This window comes from Oryctolagus cuniculus, chromosome 3 (genome assembly GCF_051225735.1).
Source record: "Oryctolagus cuniculus isolate XC-2025 breed Fujian yellow rabbit chromosome 3, ASM5122573v1, whole genome shotgun sequence".
NCBI lineage: Eukaryota > Metazoa > Chordata > Mammalia > Lagomorpha > Leporidae > Oryctolagus > Oryctolagus cuniculus.
The window spans coordinates 140,950,498-140,962,504 of record NC_142869.1 but is presented as its reverse complement, the minus strand read 5'-3'; the positions used below and the strand labels follow the sequence as shown (position 1 = coordinate 140,962,504).

The 12,007-nt window shown below is 45.3% G+C and overlaps 1 protein-coding gene across 6 annotated transcripts in view; it reads right to left on the bottom strand.

The window, feature by feature from the left end:
- Positions 1-2,096: 2,096 nt before the first annotated feature.
- The window catches only part of NAPEPLD (N-acyl phosphatidylethanolamine phospholipase D), a 42,908-nt gene continuing 32,997 nt past the window's right edge, over positions 2,097-12,007 (bottom strand). For all 6 annotated transcript variants that reach the window (XM_089329418.1, XM_089329416.1, XM_089329414.1 and 3 more), the window contains 2 exons: positions 9,367-9,481; positions 2,097-4,147 (listed from right to left, as the gene is read on the bottom strand). In XM_089329418.1, coding sequence (XP_089185544.1) covers positions 4,019-4,147; positions 9,367-9,481 — 244 coding nt within the window. In that variant the 3' untranslated portion in view covers positions 2,097-4,018. The remainder of the gene's footprint in view (positions 4,148-9,366; positions 9,482-12,007) is intronic.

The window sequence follows — 12,007 nt, the reverse complement described above, 5'->3', positions numbered from 1 at the left end:
TTCTTCATAACAATTTCTTTAAAAAAAAATGTGCCCCCACGTTGGGGCCAGAGTTGTGGTGTAGTGGATAAAGCCACGGCCTGCAATGCCAGCATCCCATTTGGGTACTATTTGGAGTCCTGACTTCACTTGCAATCCAGTTCCTGCTAACGCACCTGGAAAAGCAGTGGAAGATGACCCAGTTGCTTGGGCCCCTGTACCCACATGGGAGACCAGGATGAGGCTCCTGACTTCTGGCTTCAGCTTGGCTGAGCCCCGGTGTTGCAGCCATTTGGGGGAGTGAAACAGGATGAAAGATTCTCTCTCTGTGTCCCTCTCTCTCCTCACTCTTCAGCTCTGTAACTCTTTCAAGTAAATACATAAAAAATAAAAAGTGCCCCCCCACTTAAAGTATGTGCTCAAAATACACACATATTAAAACTCCATGTGCTTTCTAAAACTCTGTACCTTCTCTTCCTTTCTAGTTTGAATAGCACACTTCCCAGAGTTCTCAGCACTGCATCTGCAATGTCAAAATGCTAGACAAAGAGGGGAGTGGTTTTTTGCTACCCAGGAGGAATTCACAGTTGGAAATACACAAATAGATCTTTATGTAGATCATGGCACATCTTGACTTTCTTCACCAGGATTCCTCATAACTAATGGACCTGCCCTGTTAGGAAGTAAGGCAAATCAAACTGTTCCTCACCCAGGAAACACGGCACACACTGCACCACTACACGCACTGTACACTGTATGCACTGCATTTGCTACACACACTGCACAGTGCATGCTTCAACACTGCAACACCACACACTGCATACACTGCACACTACACACAGTGCATGCTTCAACACTGCAACACCACACACTGCATGCACTGCACACTACACACAGTGCACACTTCAACACAGCAACACCACACACTGTATACACTGCACACACTGCACACTGCATTCACTGCACACTGCAAGCACTGCATGCATTGCACCCACTGCACACTGCATGCACAACACACTGCATACACTGTGCACTGCAACACTGCATACTGAACACTTCATGCATTGCATGCACTGCACACTGCATGCACTGCACACTGCATGCAGTTATAGCACTGCTTGCTGGTCTGAAATAAACCAATATTTTATTTCAGGTTCAAGTTTTGAAATTGTGAATTTGAAAATCCAGCTATGATAGAAAGTCTACTTGGTGCCCAAGCAAATACCCTGCATACTTTTGTTAAAGATTTGCTCGTTTGAAGGGCAGAGGAACAGAGGGAGAAAAGAATTCTTCCATCTGCTGGATGTAACACCCAGGGCTGGACGAGGCTGAAGGCAGGAATCTGGAACTCTGGATTTCTCACCTGTGTATAGTGATCGCAGTGTGCAGTGCATGTACTGGTGCAGTGCACCAATGCTCAGTGTTTGCAGTGCCAGTGAGTCCAGTGCATGTGGCATGTGCAGTGTGCACAGTCTGTGGTATGAAGTGTGCAGTATGCAGTGTTGCAGTGCGTGTAGTGTGCAGTGTTCATTATTGGTACAGATGCTCACTAATCAAAGAGGATGTGAAACTGACTTAGAACATAAAAAGTACTGCATTGTGTATTAGGCCAAATTGAGGGAAGACAACAGATTAGCAATTTTTCAAATTTTTCAGTTTGTACATAAACCTTTCAAATGGTAGACAAGTGAAAAATTAGAGGCCGCTCAACAGGGCAAGATTCTATACAGAGAGATGAGGTCTGCTAAACTCCTTCGTGAATAGAATGTCCATGTAGAAAGGAAGTGAATGGCAACAGAAAGGCTTGTGAGGAGGCCTAGAAAAATGAGGGCAGGACTGATTAAGTGGACCTAGAACACAACAATTCTGAGTGCTTAGAAATCCTCAGATAAATAATACCTGAAAGTAGAACATTAATGCCAAGGCCATTCAGGGAGAAGAAATGCTTGAGCAAGATATACTTGGCTTGCTTTGTGGAGCAGAGGTACGATGAGTTTTCAGTTCAGTGTGCAGCAACAAGAGAACCGACTACAATAATGTTGACTAGCCTTTGGACAACACGCCCCAAAGCTAAACACCTGGGTTCACCTCTACTAGAAATGAAACAGTTGTACTTGTTTTTTTTTTCCTGAATGCTTATTTTATTTTATGGGGAAATCTTTTGTGCTTTAGTGCCCACAAATCACATACATCCATGTGCATTATATACACACACATTGCATACACATTTCCCCTTGAACAATTCAAACCTTTGTAGACAAAAATAATTAGTTTTGATAAAGGCCATTTACATTTATTTTGGCTATTACTCTCCGGGTTTACAAAATGAGTGGGGTAAAGCTGTTGCTCTTCAATGTTAAGTGTCCTAAGATCTGTGGTAATATCTGTAACAGGAACAATAGACAATCAAAGCATTAGCCTACTTTTAGCTTTCAAATCAAATATCAGTAAATTAGGCAGTGATATCTTAAGAAGTTATTTTCTCCCTTATATTTCTAAAGTGCTTTTTAAAAATTACTTTATTGTTTATTCTACACATTTTTTGGAGGTAGGTCAGGGTCATCCTCATGTTGCACAGGAGGAGACCGAGGCATAGTGAGCACAGTGACTTGTTTCAGGTAATGCAGAACATGGACAATGAAATGGAAGTCGGACTAACATTCTTACTGACTGGCTAACAAGCAGCATGTGCATGTACGTGCAAGGAAATCAAATTACAGAGCACTGCCTGGGCAGCATGTAATGTAGAAAACTTAACTGGATTACTTTGTATGAATAAAGTTCATTTCACTGAGTCTATGGATCAGAAACACAGAACAGGCATCCCATAGTCTCTGATCCAGTCCCCTCGCTAGAGAAGGTTCTGAGAAATCTCGAGAATTAGGCCTGAAACTTGGGTCAGCTGACTCCCAGAATCACCATCCTTTTATGCCACTGGTGGTATTCCACACCGACTTAATAAAAGCTACAAAGGTACTTGGAAGTCATTTAATACAAAAATATATAAGACATTTGAATCATGGAAAACAAAATATTTATAAATCTTATTGATATATTTAGAGTTAAGTGTTAGAGTTAGCTCTAAGGGATCAGCAAAAACAAGTGTATGTAGAGAAAATAAAATTTAATTCAAAGGTGATGGACTATTTACATTTAAGATCTGCATCTATCTCTATAAAATATTGCAGTGTAGCTATATTTGTGCTTAGCAGAAGCCCTGACTTTTAGGTTAAAAATAGAAAATTTTCCTAAATTATGTACTTATAACCACTCTTTCCCTTTCTCTGCCCAAATCAGAGGGCTTTTGATTTAGTGATTGTAGGCATGCAATAGAATATACTGCTCCCCCCTCTTTAAAAACGTTAAGTTCATGGTGGTCATGACTTCACAAGAATGTGAATTTGCTTCATGCCAAAGAACTGTATACTGAATAATGGGGACAGTGACAAAATTTGCTATACACACATATAAACATATATGTTTCACCACGATAAAAATATTGTCTTTAAAAATGGCAACTGAGCCCAAGCTCCTGTTTTTATGCTTAACAAAATAAGTCATTTAATATTTAGCATATAAGCAAATCTTGATAGAGCAAGGACAGCTACATTTACAAGCAAGTGGGAATCGGTTTTATCATTTACTATAATATAAATATAAGGAATATATTTGTGGGGGTAGGCCCCTGAAAACCCTAGGTAGGCAGCCAGCCTTGATTCACTTTATCAAAGGTCTCAAAAGACAGAAAAATGAATGTTTTTTAGTTTTTCATGACAAATTTCTGCAATGCTGACATCACTTTAAACCATCCATAGCCGATTCATTATTTAAGTGCCCTGCCCCTGGCCTGTTGTAGTTTATATGAACTAGTCATCATATGCGTAAGCGAGTTCTTACACAAGACATAAAACACAAACTTGTAGAAGTTGTTGCCAAAGATTTAAAAAAGCATAATATTCATAAACTTCTTAGTCTTTTCCGTTGTTTTGCAAACTTCTATCAGATGATGCCTTTTCCTTTCAAAGTCCTCTGCTTATATTTATTCAACGTTTTCTTCATCAGTATTTAAGTATCTTGATTCTCCATGCTTCAAGACAAAAAAATCTTCACGCTTCAGTCCGTATCTTTCCAGAGCTTCGCTCAGTTTCCCTGGCGGGTCTAAGTAATGCTGGAAAGGGGCAGAGAGAAGAAAAAGGAGACATTAGCAATACTCTCATGGAGGGTCATTTCAAATAATTAAGCCTAAAATAACTAAGAGCTCTGTATGTAAAACAATGACCTTTCTTTTAAAGGAAGCATCAGCAGTTGAGTTCATCGTGTTTTCCCACAGTTAGAGACACTGACTGCAGATAGAAATACTGTTGCTGCATGGAAATCAAGCATCCATGCCCTATGTACATCACCTGTGGTGCCATCCTAGCCTGAACACCTTGACACTGCGTTACCTCTGGTCATTATCTGACTCCTTGAAATTCCAATCTAGGTGGAATTAACGCCAAAGATGCTATTAAAGGAACTGAATGTTACCGACATTTTTGAAGGATGGAGAAATCTGAGAAGACACATGTATGTGTGTAAGCAATGCTGGAGCAAATATTTTGGGGTAAAAACTGTAGCCAAAACAGACACCGCAGTGTACAGAATGGAAGAGGACCTGCGAGCAGAGACACGGCAGGTGACGCTTCTCTGTGTCCCTTTACTTTCTCCTTCCACAGCTCAAGAAAAAGACAGCAATGGCAGTTTCCAGAACAGTGTCATCCACCCCAATGTCTTCCAGGTAAGCTGGGACAACTTGAACATGGAGTAAAAGAGTTCTTCATAAAGAAGTTGAAAAATATACATCAGTAGTTGTGGCCGGCGCCGTGGCTCAATTGGCTAATCCTCCGCCTTGCGGCGCCGGCACACTGGGTTCTAGTCCCGGTCGGGGCGCCGGATTCTGTCCCGGTTGCCCCTCTTCCAGGCCAGCTCTCTGCTGTGGCCCGGGAGTGCAGTGGAGGATGGCCCAGGCGCTTGGGCCCTGCACCCCATGGGAGACCAGGAGAAGCACCAGGCTCCTGCCTTTGGATCAGTGCGGTGCGCAGGCCACAGTGGCCATTGGAGGGTGAACCAACGGCAAAAGGAAGACCTTTCTCTCTGTGTCTCTCTCTCACTGTCCACTCTGCCTGTCAAAAATAATAATAATAAATCAGTAGTTGTTTCTCTTTTGGTCTAAATCTTTGCTGTGTTTAGGACTTTTTCCTAGTTTCAATTAGAAAAGCTGTAAAAGGTGGAAGCGAAAGCACCAAGCTGTGTCTGAGCAGCAGTCTGCCCCTCCCCTTTGTGCAGCAAGGACCCTCTGAGCACCCAGGCTGTGCCAGGCTAGGGAACCAAATGAAAACCCTTGCCTTCCCAGAGCTCCCATTCTGACACAGAGATCAACAAGAAAGGAGAAAGCAAACAATAAGGAAGCAGATAAGATCTGAGTGGCTGGTGTGTTCTGGGGAGAGATAAGAGAGAGTGAGGGGTGCAGGAGATGGAGATCCAGTTTTAAATGCAACACTCAGAAGTCTCCAGGGACAGACCACTGATAAAGCAGATGGCACAGGGCTTTGTGGGAGCAGAAGCTTTGCCTCTGGGTATGATGGGAAGTTGTCAAGTGGCTGGCAGAGGGCTGTCATGATCCACTTCTGGTGGTAAGGGTCACTGCTCTCCAGTGTGCAGAGCAGGCTGAAAGGGGCGAATTCTGCATATAATCTGAAGGTTGAGCTGCTGAGGCCAGGGGTGGAGACGGGATCTGGATGGAGGCTATGAGAGAAAGAGAAGCCCAGGCTTTAGCCTGAGTACAAGGAAGGAGGGCTGCCATTTACTGAGATGTGAAAGAAAGAAGTAGGAGGGAAGATTAGGAGGTGTGGTTTCGGACTTCAGTTCTAGTACCTACGTGCCCATGTCATGTTAGTCGGATATGTAAGTGTAGATTATAGTGGGAAAACATCTGAGCTAGGGCAGTGCAGTGGACATGGCTGGATGACAGCTTCATGGGAGGAACCAGGTAGAGGAAAGAGGCACTCAATGTTCAGAGGAGTTAGCCAAGACGGGACCGCCAGTGACGCACAGGGGAAAACAGGGAGAGTTTCCTGGGGCTTCGAATGCGCTGGCTTGGTACAGTTATTTGTCACATACAGGTATTTTCCCCTGAGCTCACTTCCCGGCTTGCGGCTACATTTGGAGGGTCAAGGATGCCTTTCAACTGACTGCTGCCCAAGTACCTCGGTTACTCAGTATTGCTGAAGGGAACCACTTAGTAACCAATATCTGTTAACAGGAATCTACTTGTATACACATTAAAATATCACTAGTATGTCACTAAATAATTTCCTAAGTCAGTAAGTTTCTCTTGCAAAATGATTTTAGAGACTTCAAATGGATGAAATTCTTTCCCATTGCAAAAACAACTCCTTTTGTTAAATTCTTTCCTCTTCCACTCTTTACACATCTGGGCCAATAATACACACACACAGTCACCCTACACTGATCATGTCTTGCCCAAGCTGTAACTCGTGTGTGGAGAATGACATGCGGATTTAGATGTTGTAGGTTGAAAGTAGACTCTCTGTCTTTCATCTCCTCAGATTCAGCCAGATCTACTGAGTTTCTTCAAAGGTCACTGACTCTGGAAGTGGGCAAGAGAGACTTCCACCTGACTGGTAACTGGTCTGAGCACAGAGAAAAAAATGCCCACAGCTATGCGGCCAAACAACCACATACAAACCAACATAGGAGATCAGAGATCAGCAAGAGGGCAAAGCAGAAGAGTCGCCAACGCTCTGGATCTGTTAAGGGCCAGGCAACCAGGTACCTAAAGGGGGTTTTATGATCCACTAGAATACCATCCAAATAAAAGACAGAGCTGGATCCTCTAAAAAGGTAACTCATGAGGCCAGCATTGTGGCAGAGAGGACTAAACAACTGCCTGTGACACTGGCATCCCAGTTCAAGACTTGGCTCCCTGCTAATGTGCCTGGGAAAGCAGCCGAAAATGTAGCCACGTGGGGCGTGAACCAGCAGATGGAAGATCCAACCATCTCTCTCTCTCAAATAAATAAAAACAAATTAAAATATAAAAAGAGTTAACTTATATATCTTGTAATATTTAAAATCTATTTCTGTCAAAACTACTGATTTAAATTCTGGTGCTTAAATATAACATCTAGGATACCCACTCATCATGCACCAGATAAATCAGATGTTGCTATACAAACAGTAATTCAGGGTTGCCAAGTTATGAACATTCTTATCCTGCCCATATTACAGTGAGCAGTGCTTATAACTGTTTATATGCAAATAGCTTTAAAGAGTCTAGAATGATAAGCTAAGCATCCTCTCTGAAAATTCCATCTACCTTACAATTTAACAAACTCATGCTGTCTGATTTGTTCAAGTATATGTCAAAACAGTGAACGAATTCTAAATTGCTGAAGGCTAAATGAGGTTTTATTACATGTCTCATTTAGAAATAAAGATAACAGGAATGATTAATAACCAGAATAATTCTTGAAGGCCGAATAACAGTAATTTTGAATGACTGAAGTTTTCCCCTTCTCCTCATTCTCCCCATCTCAATAAAAGATGACAACTAGCCAGCCCCGCAGCTCACTAGGCTAATCCTCTGCCTGTGGCGCCGGCACCCTGGGTTCTAGTCCCAGTTGGGGTGCCGGATTCTGTCCTGGTTGCTCCTCTTCCAGGCCAGCTCTCTGCTGTGGCCCAGGAAGGCAGTGGAGGATGGCCCAAGTGCTTGGGTCCTGCACCCCATGGGAGACCAGGAAGAAGCACCTGGCTCCTGGCTCGGATCAGCACAGCATGCCAGCCATAGCAGCCATTTGCGGGGTGAACCAATGGAAGGAAGACCTTTCTCTCTGTCTCTCTCTCTCTCTCACTGTCCACTCTGTCTGTCAAAAAAAATTTAAAATTAAAAAATAAAATATGACAATTGACTACCCAACTATGCAGGTTAAAAATCTAGAAGTCTCCTTGATCACTTTCTTTATACAGGTTTAATAAAATAGTATTATTTCATCCAACACTGATATATGTATATATTTATATATAAATGGAACATTCTCTCTCCTTCTCTCTCTCTTTCACACACACACACACACACACACACACATATGGAAGAAGGAATCCCCACCCGATACAGTGGTATGCCCCTGGAACAGTCTAAGCTTCCCCTGTCCCAATACACACATTCACATTTATATTCCCATTCATCCTCCATCCCATCCCATGGTTATTCACTCATTCCTTCATTCACTCACTCATTCATGAATTCTACTCCACCCTCCAACAACAGGACTAAGAACAGTGACAGCACGCTGCCGAGTTGAGTAATGGGAAGTAATTTTGAAACAAGCTGCATCCTACTTGGGAGAGAAGCCAAGCCAGAAATGGGACAGGGGGAACTTCTCAAAACACAAGAAAACGTAGGTTCCTAGAAAAGCCCTGGAATGTGGAAGATGCCATAGAAAGCAAAGTGGGAAGTCACATTCCAACCATGTCTTTCAAAATTGTGCTTACGGCTGGTCCTGGATCCAGCCCAGGAGGGAAGGCTGTAACCTACCTTATGCAGGATCCCAGAACCCAGGCTAGCAGAGTTCTAGGCGCCAGCTCCCTCAGGGAACAATCAGCTCTCTGTCTTCACCTAGGACTAGAGCCTCACGAATCCCAATGTCTGGTCCACAGTAGACGCCGGATCAGGGTTTACTGGGTGAATAACACATTTCTAGAAAGCTCCACACTGCCCAGCCTTCCTTCTCCATGGCCCTCCTCATCGTCCACCCTCCTGCTGAACTGACTCCTCACCATGCCTCACGCCTGCTGCCTCCGAGCACCTGCTCTGCCCTTCCCCACCGTGGCAGCGCCTTCCTCCAGCCTTCACACGGCCAGGTTCAGGCACCACTCTTCCCGTGAGGCCTGCCCGATCCCTCCTGGGGGAAACAGGCCCTAACTCTGAGACCAACCATCTGTGCCGCACTACAGCACCTCCCCTTCCAACACCCGTCTCACGTGTGCGTCTCCCATCATCCACCAGAACGGAAGCCTCCTTGCAGGGGAAGACAGGATGGCTCCCTGTCCTACCCCCGGGACTACACACACGCTTGGTTATGTAAACTCATGCTTTGTTAACTAGAAAGAAACCAGCCCAGAAAGAGGACCGTTTCTCCCTCTGCAGGTGTGTATGTCGTGTCGAACTGGGGCGACGTGCCAGCCTCACGCATGCAGGGACTGTGATGACTGTGCAGGGTCCGACGCCCCGTGCAGCCTCGGAAAACACAGCTGGGGACAGGGACGCCTGAGCCCTCTCAGGCTCGTGCACGTCCCCGACGCCCTGCTTCTCGCCAGCAGACTCACCTCATTGGCTAAGGCAAAGGTTCCCCAGTGAATGGCCACAGATTTCTTGGTCTGAACGTCCAGGTGAATCCTCACCGCCTCTTCAGGGTCCACGTGCTGGTATCTCATAAACCACCTGACGGGACACAGCAGTCATTAATTCTGGCCTACAGAAGCTCTGACGATGGCTTCCTCTCTCCAGCCTTTAAGATTCTGCACAGGATGACGGGGAATGCCAGCCGCTCAGCGTGGTGATTTGGCACTCCCTTCCTGATTCCTTCGTTTGCTCCTTAATCAGCCACATCTAAGAATGTAGGCTGGGTGGCCAATGCGCAGCAGCGGCGCCTTCCCCACGCTCCAGCTGCTGAACTCAACGCGACTCAGCCAGGGAGCGCTTCATAAGGACTGCCACCCTGCCTGACTTGCCCCCGGTGAGTCCAGTGCGCAGCCACTGAACCTCGGGACGGAACACAAGCAATGTGGGGTGGGGGTGGGGGTGGCGGGGCGGCGAGTGGGAGGTGGGGGTGTGGCAGAGCTAGGAACCAGGATGGTAGGAAGCAGACAAAAAGATGCCAGACAGGAACCAGGATGGTAGGAAGCAGACAAAAAGATGCCAGACAGGAACAGTCACAATAGGTGCAGAGACCATTTTCCTTAAGTCCACTTTTCTACCAAGAAAACACACACACACACACCTGCACACTCACACGACAGTCTTTCTTTTACAATAAATAAACCTCAAGCCAAATTCCCGTCTGAACAGTAATATTTTTGTTTTCTGTGTATTTTGATTTTACAGATTTATCATGAAAATATGCTGATGACTTCACAGCAGATATTTTGTAATACTGGGTTGAATCAAAGAAACTGAATAATGGGGAAAGAGCTAGAAACCCAATGTCCAATTGCAAAAGAACCTGAATGTCCTGTGGACATGACATCTCTGGAACTTGCGATGGTGACAAGCAAACAAAACTTCTCTGGGGCTGGCACTGCGGTGTAGTAAGTTAAGCCTCCACCTGCAGTGCCAGCATCCCATATGGTCACCAGCTTGAGTTCCGGCTGCTCCACTTCTGATCCAGCTCTCTGCTGTGGCCTAGGAAAGCAGTGGAAGATGACCCAAGTCTTTGGGCCCCTGCAACCATATGGGACACCAGGAAGAAGCTCCTGGCTGCTGGCTTTGAGTTGGCCCAGCTTCGGCTATTGCGGCCATTTTGGGAGTGAACCAGCATATGGAAGACCTTTCTCTCTGTCATAATTCTGCCTCTCAAATAAATAAATAAATCGAAAAAAAAATAACTTATCATATAAAATGTAAAGATCAGAAGGGGAAAAAAATTCCAATTACTATTCATGGGATTTTATTTAAACACCATGAAGCTGACGGTGAGGTGTTTGACTTGGCGAGCAGAGAAGACTAACAGGATTAGAGACACTGCAGTTACGTAGGAGGGCTGCCCAGGGCCACGGGCTCAGGAGGCAGAAGGCTGGGCCGCTCCTGCAGTCCCTACATTCCCTTTCGAAACTCCTTCAGATTCTCTGAGCTTCTAGTTCCTTGTCTGTGAAATCCAAATTCCCCACTACCCTGTAAGAGTATCATGGGCATTAGACAAGCCAAAGTTAGTGAGAGCTTCAAGCAAGCACCTACCCTGTAGAATTCTCCCAGAAAAGAGCTGACAAAACCAACACTTTAAGGAAAAGAATTTTTATCTGTGACGGGAAGGGAAAAATATGCCGTGCACAAGTAAGCTCTGTGCTTTCCAAGTGACCAGGCTGGAGCAGGAAAATCCATGCAGTCTTCGTGTAATTTACGTCCCAGTTAAGCTGCCCTGCTCCACGTGGCAGTGGATGGGGACCCAGCCCAGGGGCTTCCCCACACCAGAGAACACACAGCGGAGTGCAGGCCTCTGCAAGGGCCCCACACTGGTTAATTACTGTCAGGAGCTGCTGAGCCCTAGGGGAGCCCAAAACACCAGGTTACAGCAGCACGGTTCTCCCGCATCCCAGGACCGCTCAGAGCTCAGCGCAAGATGAAAAATGGCTTTTTTGGTGTTTCTGCTGTTTTTTTTTTCCCCAAAATCCTACTCCAAATCGAAGGGATAGACATATTCCTCCCTATCCTTATGCCCATCTGAAATGAAATTAAAGTTTTTACTGAGTCGTAACAACGAAAACAGGAAATTTAACTGACATGGATAGACTCCCTGGTGGCAAGAGACACCTTCCCGGCATATTAACTGCAAGTTACTGATGCTGTAATCGCCTTGGGCCCACAGAGCGTGCTCATGTGTGGCAGAAAGGATAACCTGATTTCTACACTTGCTAGGACTCACTGGGGAAGTGGGTGAGCCCACCACAAGGAAGTCTCTTGGAGTGAGGGAGGTCCTCCCCACCGTCCTTCGGCATAGAAGGAATTCTGCAGCAACGCAGGCAGGGAGGGGCGGGATGTCAGCTGCGCAGCCTGGTGGCAGGCATCCCATCCCTACAAACCCATGTGTCAATACATACTGCTACCATTTGCCTCATTACAAATAAGATGTTCCACTATATTCAGAACAGATAGCAAGACCAATGCCATATGTGACTGATTTGTCACAGTTCTGAAAAATACAGGTGGATTGGTGTTTCCAGAAGTCTCCTCGGAAGAGTTACTGAAGTGGAA